The sequence below is a fragment of the Schistocerca piceifrons genome, chromosome 1 (assembly GCF_021461385.2).
Source record: "Schistocerca piceifrons isolate TAMUIC-IGC-003096 chromosome 1, iqSchPice1.1, whole genome shotgun sequence".
Classification (NCBI taxonomy): domain Eukaryota; kingdom Metazoa; phylum Arthropoda; class Insecta; order Orthoptera; family Acrididae; genus Schistocerca; species Schistocerca piceifrons.
In genome coordinates this window covers 495,692,513-495,706,755 of record NC_060138.1, presented here as the reverse complement: position 1 = coordinate 495,706,755, position 14,243 = coordinate 495,692,513, and the positions used below count along the sequence as shown (strand labels likewise).

Sequence of the window (14,243 nt, the reverse complement as noted above, 5' to 3'; positions counted from 1 at the left end):
AAATCGGCTCTGGTAACTTTAACTAAGAGAGCCTACAAGATCAGCGATGAACACAATCTCAAAGCTGAACTACAGAACCTCAAGTCCATTTTTGGAGCTAATGGCTGCTACATGAAGATGATACATAAAACTATGGCACCGAAGGAAAAGACAATAGGGAAATGCAAAACGAAGCATGGAACACTGTCCTGTTACAATGGGTACAAGGGGTCACTGAACGTGTGGGCAGAATTCTCCATCGGGCAAGTATTAAGCTAATTTTTCATAGCAACAACAAAATAAAAGGCAGTCTGGGCTCGACGAAAGATACAATTGACAATTTTTGTGCCGCCGGAGTTTATGAAATCGGAGCGAATGTGGACTGATGTATGTAGGTGACACTGGGCATCCAATAAGCACAAGGTTATCTGAATATGAGAGATATAGCCATCTCAAACAATACAACAAACCAGTGGAGGCAGAACATCAGGAACAGTGCAGGATGAAGCAGTTTGAGGAGGAAGATTAGAAAGGCTATAGAAATGGCCAAGTAGCCAAACGAGATGAATAGAGAAGACAGGTACTGACTTCCAATGTCTGGGCTGCCAACAGTGACAGCTTTGCAGAAGGACAGCTCTCACAAAGCAACAGGCACACAGTAGCGGAGGGTACACGTAGAGTGCTGACATGCCCTAGACGATACTAGGCAATTAGTAAACAACGCTACACTGCAGTCGCTGCTCAGTTTCCTATTCACCGATTTCCACAAATGGCAAGCAATAAAGGAAACTCCAATGGAAAATGCCTGTTTCTGCCAGTGACAACAAGCAATGCAAGGACCACCCTTCCTCCTCACCCTCATAAGCAATGACAGCATTCCTCCATAGTATATAAGTAACCAATCTAGTGTTCCTTCAGCAGTTAGCAATACACCCTGAGGAATTTTGTGGTTGACAATGCGGCCTCAAACCCAGAAGATTTTTATTGACTGTGACAATGGCAGCAGAAGCCTACGTTTACTTTCATGTACTTTTATGCAGTTGCAGGAGGCATCAACAATGACTGATTGATGTCCATGACAATTTATTACCAGCAAACCATATCCTGGACATATTTAGACTAATGGCTGAGTTGTCAAATGATCAGGAACACTTGGAAAGTAGTGTTGCTCTGCCAATTGTTCTCTGAGGCCTGCTTGTACATTCCTCACAAGTGGCTGGATGCTACCCTGTTGAAATATGGCCTGTAAGTTACCTGAAGGAGGGACCATATCTCAGGACAACACAACTGCCTGACCCAGTGATTACTGATTAGATGCAGTTAAGATCACATGTTGTATCCATTGCTGTGGAAAACCGTAACATTGGTGTTTATCCTGTTATCCTGTATACAGTTCAGCAACATGTACTGACACATCCTACCTTTTTTACTGAAAGATAGGTTGAAGTACAACTGCCATTGCATGCCCAAGGGAGACTGAGGTATTGATGGCTTCCAGATAGTATAAGCCAACATAATGATGTGCACGCCACCAGGTTAGCCCATACACACACATGGTGTCCGGAAGGTCTTTCACTGATTACATAAATTGATAACTCAGGCTAGAAGTAAGATACAAATATGAAACTGGTGTCTAATTGTTTACAAAATATCAAAGTTTTTTTCACACATCAATAAACTTCCACATGAGCACCCTTGGTAGCACGTAGCACATCTAGGCAATATTCAATTTCCGTCCACATATTAGCCAACATCACTGGAGGGATCGATTCAACGACTGTGGTTATCCGTTGCCGCAGGGTTTCAAGATCTGGTACACGTGTTCAGTAGACCTCGTCCTTGACATAACCCAATAAAAAAGAAATCTAATGGGCTTATGTCAGGAGAGCGTGGAGGTCAACCTGTTGGCCCATCACGACCAATCCATCGCCCAGGAAAGGTCATATCGAGATAGGCACGGACGTCCAAACCCCAATGAGGTGGTGCACCGTCTTGCTGAAACAAGACATCAGAGTGATACCGAGGCAGCTGAGGAACAGCATACAGTTGCAATATGTCCAGATAAACTGCAGATATGATGGTAGCCTCAGTGAAGAAGAATGGCCCGATAATTCGATCGTGCAATAGCGCGCACCAAACATTCACCTTTGGACTGCCTCTGGTGCACTCCATGACCTCGCCAGGGGGTTGTGAACCCCAAATGCGCACATTATGGCGATTCACTACTCCACTGACAAAAAAAGGTCGCTTCGTCGGAAAAGGCAGTTTAACCTTCATCGTCCTCAATACATGATAGCATTTCGACTGCAAGGCCTGAACAATTTGCACTTTGTAAGCACGAAACAATAAATGTTTGTGTAAAACGTCTTGGAGAGAGCTTTTTGGCACCTGTAATTCACGTGAGGCCCTGCGCACTGATTTCTTCAGACTTCGCAGAAAAGACTGCCTTACAGCTTCCACCCTATCTGCTGAGGTTCTTGGTCGACCAGACCTCGGAAGGTCAGCAACCGATCCTGTGTTCTTGAACCCCTCATACCAGGCTTTAATGCTCTTGACATCAGGTGGATTCCTTCCAAAAGTTGTCTGGAAGTGTCTCTGCCCCGTGGTTGGTGATCGTGTCTCATGGTACCACAGGACACACTGTGCCTTCTCCTGATTGGTTAACATGGCTTCTTGGGCACTGCACCTCATCCACTACTTATGTCCCGCGAACCTAAAACAGAAAAAAAAAAAACTTTGATAGTTGTAAACAATTTGACACAAGTTTCATATTTGTATCTTACTTCTAGCCAGAGTTATCAATTTATGTAATCGGGGAAAGACTTTTGGGACACCCTGTATATAAACAAAGATGCTTTAACTTACCAAACGAGAAAGTGCTGGTATGTTGATAGACACATAAAAAACACAAACACACACACAAATATTCAAGCTTTTGCAACCCCTGGTTGCTTCATGAGGAAAGAGGGAAGGAGAGGGAAAGACGAAAGGATGTGGGTTTTAAGGGAGAGGGTAAGGAGTCATTCCAATCCTGGGAGCAGAAAGACTTACCTTAGGGGGAAAAAAGGACAGGTATACACTCGCACACACACACATCCATCTGCACATATACAGACACAGGCAGACATATGTAAATGCAGCCTGTGTCTGTATATGTGCAGATGGATGTGTGTGTGTGTGAGTGTAAAGAAACTTTATTAAAATATACAGTATGATATTCTGAAAGGATCTTTCATTAGCTTTGCCTGTAATTAATATAATTAGCATTCTAAAGTTTTCAGAGACAGTAATTATATCAAACCATTTACATCAATAAATCTTAAGGCTATATTGACATTACTACCTAGGTACTAATCAACCACATGCTGTTGTACATGTTTGTGTGATTATTCTTAATTGGTTAGGAATTAGTGACTACAATTCCTTGCTGGCCGGTGTGGCTGAGCGGTTCTAGGCCCTTCAGTCTGGAACCGCACGACCGTTACGGTCGCAGGTTCGAATCCTGCCTCGGGCATGGATGTGTGTGATGTCCTTAGGTTAGTTAGGTTTGAGTAGTTCTAAGTTCTAGGGGACTGATGACCTCAGATGATAAGTCCCATAGTGCTCAGAGCCATTTGAACCATTTTTGAACTACAGTTCCTTAGTGTGTGCCATGTCTGATTCTAATTATGATAGTGTATAGCATATATTTCCACAGTGTTCAATTGTACTGGAGAACATCATCTTTTCATTGGCTCCATTTTTTGGCACATATTAATGTTATAGTACATTAATTATTTTATGTTTTAAAATGAGAATAATTCTCAAAGCTTTCATCAAGGTGTTTAGGCCTTTGCAGCAGAAATTTCTGTTTCAAATAATCTGTGCAAAAGTACTCTTGATTTTATCAGTGCTTAAATGGCACTGTTAGTGCTTATTCATACAAATGCTGGATACCGTCAGTTTTTTGAGATTCTTGGTGTTCAACTTCAGGTGCCTTTTTCATGCTTGCTCCTACTATTGTGGTCAGGAAGTCCTGTACTGAACTGTACAGACACCATATCTCTTATTCTCACCTGTTGGTTCCCTGATCTCTCTAGTGTCTTCTATCTGTGAAAAATGACACCTGAGACACAAACAACTCTGATGACTAGCTTTTAACTGGTTACATCCACTCTTCCATGTTCAGTGTGGCACAAATCATTTGACTCTTGATTCATGTTGGTTGTTCTTTGTGGAAACATTGGTGCACTTCATGGTTGTTTATTTGACCACTCGCTGGTTTTTGTGTCTGGTGTCCTTGGTTTCCCCATTGTGAACTACAGTGGCAGTTCACTGGTAGCTGTTATAGTTGTGGAAATAGTGTGTTTGAAGTGGTCTCAGTCATACGCTGGTCACCAGGAATGTCCTCTGTCTCTTTCACTTCAGTGTGTTTTTCAGGGGAAAAAATTCAAGATTTGTCTAAAATATTCTGTAGCTTTTATGAACATTCCCTTAAGGTTTTTGAACATCCTACAGTATTCTTGAATGTTCTAGAATACAATTATAAACAGCACACATCAGATTGCTCCACACTCCAGCAAAATTGTCTTAACTAATAAGTTGTGCAGCATAGTAGAGACAGACAACAACTCATTGAAAAATGTATTGGCTTATAGAGAACCTATATAATAGAGTTGTTGTGTGAGCAAACAGTTTTAGTAACAAACAAATAAAGAAATATAGAATATGATGTCAGGGGCAGAAAAAATATTTTAATGTATTGATGCAATATTATGAAAACTGTAGTTGCTACTCACCTTATTGGGGAGATGCTGAGACACAGATAGGCACAACAAAAGTATTGTCAGAAAATGAGCTTTCGACCAACAAGGCCTTTGTCTAAAACAAACAACATACACATACACAGTCATGCAAATGCAACTTACACAGACAATCACAGTCTCTGGCAGGTGAAGCCAGACTGCAAGCAGTAGCACGTGACGGAAGAGGCAACTGGCCATCAGAGGCAGGGCTACCTGTGAAACCAGTTGTGTGGTCTATAAGCGAAGTTGCAACCACTGTGCTGCAATCTACATGAGCATGACACCCAACAAGCTGTCTGTCTGCATGAATGGGCACCAACAAACTGTGGCCAAAAAGCAGCAGGACCACCACATTGCTGACATCACCTGACATGACGTTGTTCATTTCAGTGACTGCTTCAAATATGTGCCATCTGGATTCCTCCCACCAACACCAGCTTTTCTGAACCGAGCAGTATGCAATATAATTGTATGTTCCCACAACCCTCCTGGCCTCAAGCTTCATTAGTCATTGTCCTTACCCATCTAGCCCCTTCCCTGTTCCTATTCCAGCACTACACAGCCCTCTATTCCACCAGTGCACTCTCAGTCTTTTTACATCTCTCATTTTCCACTACTCCCCGTCCCTCACCTGCCTTCCATCTAACATCCCAACTGTATCTATCTGCCCTACCCTCTCTTCATCTCATTGCTGTACATTTCCACAAGCAGCACTTTACTGTCCCCCACCCCTACCGTGTTATCCCTCCCCCTCCCCGATCCAGCCTCCTCCATACCTCCACCACCCAGTTGCCTCTCCCATCATTTGCTGCTGCTCACAGTCTGGCTTCAGCTGCCAAAGATGGTGCTCATGTGTATGTGAGTTGCGTTTGCATGAGTGTGTGCGCCTATGTTGTCTATTTTTGACGAAGGCTTTGTTGACCGAAAGCTCACATTCTGACAGTCTTTTTGTTGTGCCTATTTGCGACTCAGCATCTCCACTATTCTTTTCACAATATTGTTACATTCCATCCTGGATTTTAAATGCATTGATACAGGTATAAGCCCAGACAAAAGTATAAGCTTCCCAATAAAATTCTTAAATTCTATCAGTTTCCCTACTATGCCCTCACAAAGGCACAGTGGATGGTAAAAAATTGCATTTCTTGTACAGGCAACTGTACATAGCATGCTCTCATGTTGGTAGAACCACAAAACAAATTCATCTTTGCACCTGAATAAATTTGTTTACAACAAATTCTTTCAAATAAGTTAGATTTCATAAAAATGAAGTGATAAGTGCACATTTTTGTCCGATTTAGAAAACAAGTAGGGGAAGAAAGATAAAGTGAAGCAGGTACATTTCAGCTAGTTTTCAAATGAAACTGAAAGTTGGGATACAAGCAGAGTTGTGATACAAGCAGTGCTGTTGCTCTTGTTAGTGCTGCTGGTAGTGCTGTGTTAATTTAAAAAAAAAGTCAATCATCAGCTGCACCATTGAAATATTTTATTGCTCTTAACTAGTTTGAACAGATTAATCTGTGGTATTTGGAAGTTCAGTACTGGTTCATAACATTGATAAGCCAGTACAATGTATATATTTCAGTTGTGCATCTGATAACTAATTTTATTTTGAAAAAATATATACTACAGTTGCTGGTAAAATGTCAGCTGTGAGTAAAATCATAATATTGAAAATTTTAATTGGTGAAACAGTTGCTTATTTATAGAAATGCTTGCCTACGGCAAACTCCAAAAATTTGTATTGTGGTTCAATAAACGTAATGTAATTAATTGGTGTTTTCCAAAATATCAGTGAGAAAATGTCACAAATTTTAGGGCAGTATAATTTTATTTACGTATAATCTTTAACTCTGCTAGTGTATTATTACAAGGAAGAATACTAATGTGCAGAAATAGGTAGCAGTACCATTCTTGTACATTCAAAGTAACCAATAAATTTATTTATTCTATTCTAGGTGCCTATTCATGTGACCTGATAAAATTTTCGCCATACATTACAACATCGGAGACAAGTGCAGAACATGAAACTGTTGGAGCATTTTATAATCAGCCTTCGGGAGCGTGCTTGATCCATGATAAAATATATGCTTTTTCAACTGATGAAAGTGGACATATGTCTGTTGAATTATACGACATCAAGAAGAAATGTTTTCAGACAGTGTGGGAAGGCTGCGAAAATGAAATATATGGAATTGTGGATTTTAATCCAAAAAGTAATGTTGGTTGTTTCCCTATGTGCCTGTATTAATGGCTGTGTTTCCACATTTTTGGAGTCATCACAAACAAGATGGTGTGACCACAAATAACTTGACTGGTGCACACATTAAATATGTGCCTGTCACTCACACAAAAAGAAAATTTCAAAGTGATAATGTTATATCTGTTATACACTTTATTGCTTGAGCTGTGTTCTGTAAGTTGGGTGATGTGATATTTGTTTAGCATTCATAGTGTTTACTGCGGGGTCATGGAAACAATGTACCATGGAGCATTTTTACCTGGTTCTTTCTTCTACATCAGTTATGTTTATGTGCTGCTTAGTGGTTGGTGTATTACTGATATAGTTGCTAATAAAGAGTCATTGTCTACAAATGTTTATTTGGATCATTAACTTAGATTCATGGCATGTCTAGTTTCCTTAAGCTATTTCAGTGTGCATGAAAAACTGTACATTAACACTGCACAAACAATAATTAAGATATGGACAGATTCACGGTTGACACAGAATGGACAAGGAATAATATTGTTGTTACACAATTTGAATTTCTTTGTTATGTAAATACACTGCTGTTTGTAGAAACTGCATTGTCCACAAACAATGGAGCCATACAAATCAAGTTTATAATGGTAATTGTGCGTGACAAACAACATGCATTTTATAATTTTCAGTGCAGTAGGGTCTGCAGCTGTAATGAATTTTTTGAAAGATATCATGATTCCTGCCATTCTCATTATATCATATATGATTGCACAATTTCAGCCTTAGGCTATTTTCAAGTATCTAAAACAGAAGCATTATACTTTGGATACATTAGTGACACTTGTGATTTTGACATAGGAACAAGTCATATCTGTAGATATACTAGGCACATTATAATTTGAAAGTAACATGCTTGTAAAATAAGAATTACCTCTGTAATTTATTTTATGAGCATCACATGCAGTCATAGTTGCAAGGACATACTTGAAACAACAGGATCATCCATAAAGTTAATTATAACACATTTAGTATATCTACAGATATGACTTGTTCCTGTGTCAAAAATTAGAAGGGTCAGTAATGTATCTAATGTATAATGCTTCTGTTTTAGATACTTGAAAATGGCCTAAGGCCAAAATTCTACAATTGTACATGAAATAAAGAGAGTGACAGCTGAAGGTATCACCAAATCCTAACCCCCACCCCCCACCACACACACACACACACACACACACACACACACGTACGTTTTGTTGTCGGTAAGACAAAAGAACACTGAACACTGCATTGAGAAAACTATTAGTGGGTAAACTGCAACACAGCAACAAAACTTCTACACTGATGGCACCAACAGGAAAAAGTTCTAGATTTCATGTGATAAATGTGCTGAGTTACTTTGTATCAAGTGGGCAGTTAGTTAATAGAGACTAGTAGTTACTTGGCAGACTGCTTTCACATATTTCTGATGAGCGAATTGAGATAATGCCATCTAAAAAATGAAAGATTTACAGTGTCTGATATAAAGAACATAGCTATAACATGAGAAGAGCTCCAGCCAACAATTATCTTGCCAGGTTTGCACCACACACATTTCCTATATTGGTGCCATCCCAACAAACAGGTGAGCCATCAATATTTCTCATATATGATCTGGGATGGTAAACACCAGCATGCATAATTAGACACTGGTGTCTGGATGGGCATGCCTGTGCCACATGCATTTTAATAGACTATTTTCACCGATTAAGTCATCTGTATTGTTGTGTGACAAGCAGCTACACTGCAGCTCATTAGACCATCATATACAGAAAATATCAGAGGTACTATGAAAGCAAAAACTTTTTTTTATATAAGATAGTGTAACCAAGCAAAATAGTTCATCATTTTTGAAAAAGATGTAAATCCAAACAACTGTCAAAATTTAGAAGCAACAGACAAAAAACTTAAATTACCAAATTTAGAAATATATTTGCAGAAAAAATGAAAACTAACAGTATGGAGAAATACAGAAAAATATTGGAAATACATCAAGCAACATAGAGAGACAACAAACTAAAGTCTAAATGTAATCCTCTGTGAAAATAGGGGTCCAAGCTAGTCAGGATGCTGAGGATTTGTGGGCCATTAATCAGTGTGACTAGCTCAAAACAAAAAGAAGCAGAATTAAATTTATGTTGAGATTTACAAGCAGGAGAGAGAGAGAGAGAGAGGCACTAGTCCAGCACCCGTGTCCTTATTGCCTTAAGAGGAAGCGTGAGAAAAGCCAGCACTCCAATCTGAGCTGTGATCTCTTAAGTTGTGCTATTAAGTTTACTTGCTATGTGGACTCCAACCAGACTGAGAAGTATTGTTGAGCTCATGCCACTTTTTATAGCTGATTATGAGTTCAACTTTCAACACCCACTGTGCCCTTTAATGCTCTTATCTTTTTCAGAGCCCACGATAGTATTCTTTGTAACTCATGTTCTGTCAGCATTTCCCAGCTCTGGTGGGTGTGATGGCCAGCAATATCTTAATAAATACATAAACCCTTGTTTAAATTGAATCCTGTGACTGTTAGGTTTCCTGGCATATTTATTTTGATAGACTCATTAATTAAGCTGTCGCAGGAATTTTGTATTTGCACCATGATCCTAATCTCATCAAATGTCATTTCATGATTATGTTTGAGACAGCTGACTAACTTTGTTGTTTAAATGTAGTGTGTCACTGATCTTTTGGCTGCTTTCCTTGTCTGTTTTAATAGTCTCCCTCATGTAAAACATGCCACATTTACACAGAATGAGGTATACACCCAGCATTTGGAGACCTAGATCAACTTTGACAAAACACAGTAGATTTTTTTATCCTTGTTGTCAGGACAAAAACAAAAAAAAAACTAAATTACATGATTTTGTAGGAGTCTACCAATCCTTCCATGTATTAGGCCAGCCTAAGGTAGCTAACTTGTTTACATCTTCTCTTTCTCTCTCTTGGTCCCAACTCCTCTCTCTGGTGTTTTGTATTTGGGCTGCAAAAGCCACACTGTTTGATGAACTAAGTACTCAGTCAATTTTTTTGAAATAGATGTTGGAAGCTCAGGCATGGATATAGAAGCCAGTGTGCTTGGTTTGTCTATATACAATGTGACGTACAAAGTTTGTACTTTCCAGGAACTCTAATAGTATTTTTGTTCCATGTGGCCGCACAGCAAATGGGTTGTTCATGTGTCAACAGAAACACGTTGGTTTCGTCTTGGCAGACTCTAATACATTTGCTTCAAAGTTTTCCCACGTATATGTTGGCCTCAGTGTTGGCAATGGACTGCCTGTCATCGGGCCATCGGTTTGTTCATGATATTTCCCATTGAACAGGAAATAAGTTGGTGTCAGACTGTGCCTAAAAAGTTGTATGAAGCAGTCATTGAATTTTTCCACCGTTGGTTCCATGGGCTTGCGATGCTTGATTTTGTGAATTTAGGTACAATTTGTTCATTTCCATACTTTGTAACAAAGGTGGGAATACTGAAAAGTTGACCTTTTGTCTGGCGGAGCTTACCTATCTTTTGTATGTTGGGGAACATCTCCTCCCTGTAGAGTAAAGTAATATGATCTCTCAGGTTTTCTGGTTATAATTGAGTATCAGTCTTTTCTGCTTCAATAACTTTCATGTCAATTACAGAAATTTTACCATTACTATCACATTTGAACAATGCCAATTTCTGATCATAGTTTTTGTCTTCACATTTTTTTTTTACTTCTTTGACAATAGCAAAATTTTATGATGTCTTTTCTATTTCTTTAGACAAGTTTATTTTGATATTTTCAATCCTGTTTTCAACTACTTTCAGCCAAGCATTTAACTGCTTCTGTTCTTATACAATACTAAGTTAATTTCTGTGACTTCAAGCTCACTTTTTAGTTCTTTCTGCAATTATGCAGATAATTTACTTTATTTTCTTGCATTATCTGAAAACTCAAAGAACTGCAGTAAAATGCCAGCTCCATATCGTGAGCCTAGCTCACCTCCAACACATGTAATGTTCCTGCTCTCAATCAAGATATAAAGTAGTTCAAATAATGGACACTCCATGTAGAAACACATCATTGGCATAAAATAGTTCAAATTGTTAGTTATAAACTGCTTTTTCGTCAACAACTATATGAGGTGTTTCGCAAGGTACAGAAATTTTAGAACGTGAAAAGATAACTTTTTTTATGAACACTTATCTTGAAGAATTTGAGGCTGATACTGATTGTTGATCTTATTTATTTGCTTCAGATATCCTAGGGTCAGTACTTTTTGGATTATACATTCTTTAGCAAATCTCATATTTTTACTTCTTGAAATAAAAATCTACCACACACATCCTGGTAATTTTCTTTATTTATTTATACAAAACAAACTGCAAGTTCTTACATCCACCAGTCAACACAACTACTCAACAACTAAGTAACTTGTACTATGTGATTGGGCTAACATTCCCACTTATACAGAGTGTAACAAAAAATGTACGGCACAAATTGCAGAACACATTCATCACACACAGACAAAGAAATTATGTTATATGAATATGGGTCTGGAAATGCTTTGTTTCCATGTGACAACTCATTTTCTCCAATTCCTTAATCATGGGAAACACACAAGAGCAGAACATTAGAATCATGGGGAACATGCACTCTTGGTGACATCTTGTTACGTTGTGCACCACCAGTGTTTTGTCCTTGTTGCCATGTGATGTACATCATTACTCGTTTACTGGTAACATCAATTGTTCCAGCAATATGTACGACATTTGCAAGCACATAGGTTATTACGTAGAGTTAATCACAGGCCAGGCTCCTGCAGTGGCAGTGCACACAATTATAGAGATGGTCGATGCACATGTGATGTATGGATTAGCTGACACCAATGGCACTCATGCTCAATGTTTGTACTGGGAGACATTTGCAGGATGAAGGTGCCCCAACAGGAAAACATTTAAGCCATTGATTGTCATCTTAGGGAACATGGGGTATTCAAGCTGGATACTTGTAAAGTAGGTAAAAAGATGAGGGCTAGTAGAAATCCTTGGGTAACAGAAGAAATATTGAATTTAATTGATGAAAGGAGAAAATATAAAAATGCAGTAAATGAAGCAGGCAAAAAGGAATACAAACATCTCAAAAATGAGATCGACAGGAAGTGCCAGATGGCTAAGCAGGGATGGCTAGAGGACAAATGTAAGGATGTAGAGGCTTATATCACTAGGGGTAAGATAGATACTGCCTACAGGAAAATTAAAGAGACCTTTGGAGAAAAGAGAACCACTTGTATGAATATCAAGAGCTCAGATGGAAACCCAGTTTCTAAGCAAAGAAGGGAAAGCAGAAAGGTGGAAGCAGTATATAGAGGGTCTATACAAGGGCGATGTACTTGAGGACAATATTATGGAAATGGAAGAGCATGTAGATGAAGATGAAATGGGTGATATGATACTGCGTGAAGAGTTTGACAGAGCACATAAAGACCTAAGTCAAAACAAGGCCCCGGGAGTAGACAACATTCCATTAGAACAACTGACGGCCTTGGGAGAGCCAGTCCTGACAAAACTCTACCATCTGGTGAGCAAGATGTATGAGACAGGCGAAATTCCCTCAGACTTCAAGAAGAATATAATAATTCCAATCCCAGATAAAGCAGGTGTTGACAGATGTGAAAATTACTGAACTATCAGTTTAATAAGTCACAGCTGCAAAATACTAACACGAATTCTTTACAGACGAATGGAAAAACTAGTAGAAGCCGACCTTGGGGAAGATCAGTTTGGATTCCATAGAAATATTGGAACACGTGAGGCAATACTGACCCTACGGCTTATCTTAGAAGCTAGATTAAGGAAAGGCAAACCTACGTTTCTAGCATTTGTAGACATAGAGAAAGTTTTTGACAATGTTGACTGGAATACTCTCTTTCAAATTCTGAAGGTGGCAGGGGTAAAATATAAGGAGCGAAAGGCTATTTACAATTTGTATAGAAACCAAATGGCAGTTATAAGAGTTGAGGAGCATGAAAGGGAAGCAGTGGTTGGGAAGGGAGTGAGACAGGGTTGCAGCCTCTCCCCGATGTTATTCAATCTGTATATTGAGCAAGCAGTAAAGAAAACAAAAGAAAAATTCGGAGTAGGTATTAAAATCCATGGAGAAGAAATAAAAACTTTGAGGTTCGCCGATGACATTGTAATTCTGTCAGAGACAGCAAAGGGCTTGGGAGAGCAGTTGAACGGAATTGACAGTGTCTTGAAAGGAGGATATAAGATGAACATCAACGAAAGCAAAACAAGGATAATGGAATGTAGTCTAATTAAGTCGGGTGATGCTGAGGGAATTAGATTAGAAAAATGAGACACTTAAAGTAGTAAAAGAGTTTTGCTATTTGGGGAGCAAAATAACTGATAATGGTCAAAGTAGAGAGGATATAAAATGTAGACTGGCAATGGGAAGGAAAGCGTTTCTGAAGAAGAGAAATTTGTTAATATCGAGTATAGATTAAGTGTCAGGAAGTATTTGAAAGTATTTGTATGGAGTGTAGCCATGTATGGAAGTGAAACATGGACGATAAATAGTTTGGACAAGAAGAGAATAGAAGCTTTCGAAATGTGGTGCTACAGAAGAATGTTGAAGCTTAGATGGGTAGATCACATAACTAATGAGGAGGTGTTGAATAGGATTGGGGAGAAGAGAAGTTTGTGGCACAACTTGACTATAAGAAGGGATCAGTTGGTAGGACATGTTCTGAGGCATCAGGGGATCACCAATTTAGTATTGGAGGGCAGTGTGGAGGGTAAAAATCGTAGAGGGAGACCAAGAGATGAATACACCAAGCAGATTCAGAAGGATGTAGGTTGCAGTAGGTACTGGGAGATGAAGCAGCTGGCACAGGATAGAGTAGCATGGAGAGCTGCATCAAACCAGTCTCAGGACTGAAGACCACAACAACAACAACTTGTGATCAGGGGAGGCCTAGAAGGATATGGGCACCACAACAGGTGGCAGCATTTCTCACGCAGTTGATGATGACCCTAGTGTCTGTACAAGGCAAGTAGCTGCAACAATGAATGTTGACCACATGACTGTCTGGTGAGTGTTATGCAAGGACCAGCTGTATCCATACCATTTACAGTGTGTGCAAAAGTTATTAGCAATGGATTTTACTGCATGGTTACTTTTCTGTGAATGGTTTATTTAACAAAGTGTCAACCCTAATTTTAGTGCAATGGTGCTGTTCATAGGTGAGGTATGATTTCAACAAAATCAGAT

General features: G+C 39.1%; 1 protein-coding gene across 3 annotated transcripts in view; it reads left to right on the top strand.

Moving 5' to 3' along the window:
- The window catches only part of LOC124795951 (kelch-like protein 38), a 152,689-nt gene extending 145,331 nt beyond the window's left edge, over positions 1-7,358 (top strand). For all 3 annotated transcript variants that reach the window (XM_047260033.1, XM_047260040.1, XM_047260047.1), the window contains one exon: positions 6,722-7,358. In XM_047260033.1, the coding sequence (XP_047115989.1) occupies positions 6,722-7,014 (293 nt within the window). In that variant the 3' untranslated portion in view covers positions 7,015-7,358. The remainder of the gene's footprint in view (positions 1-6,721) is intronic.
- The last annotated feature ends 6,885 nt before the right edge of the window (positions 7,359-14,243 follow it).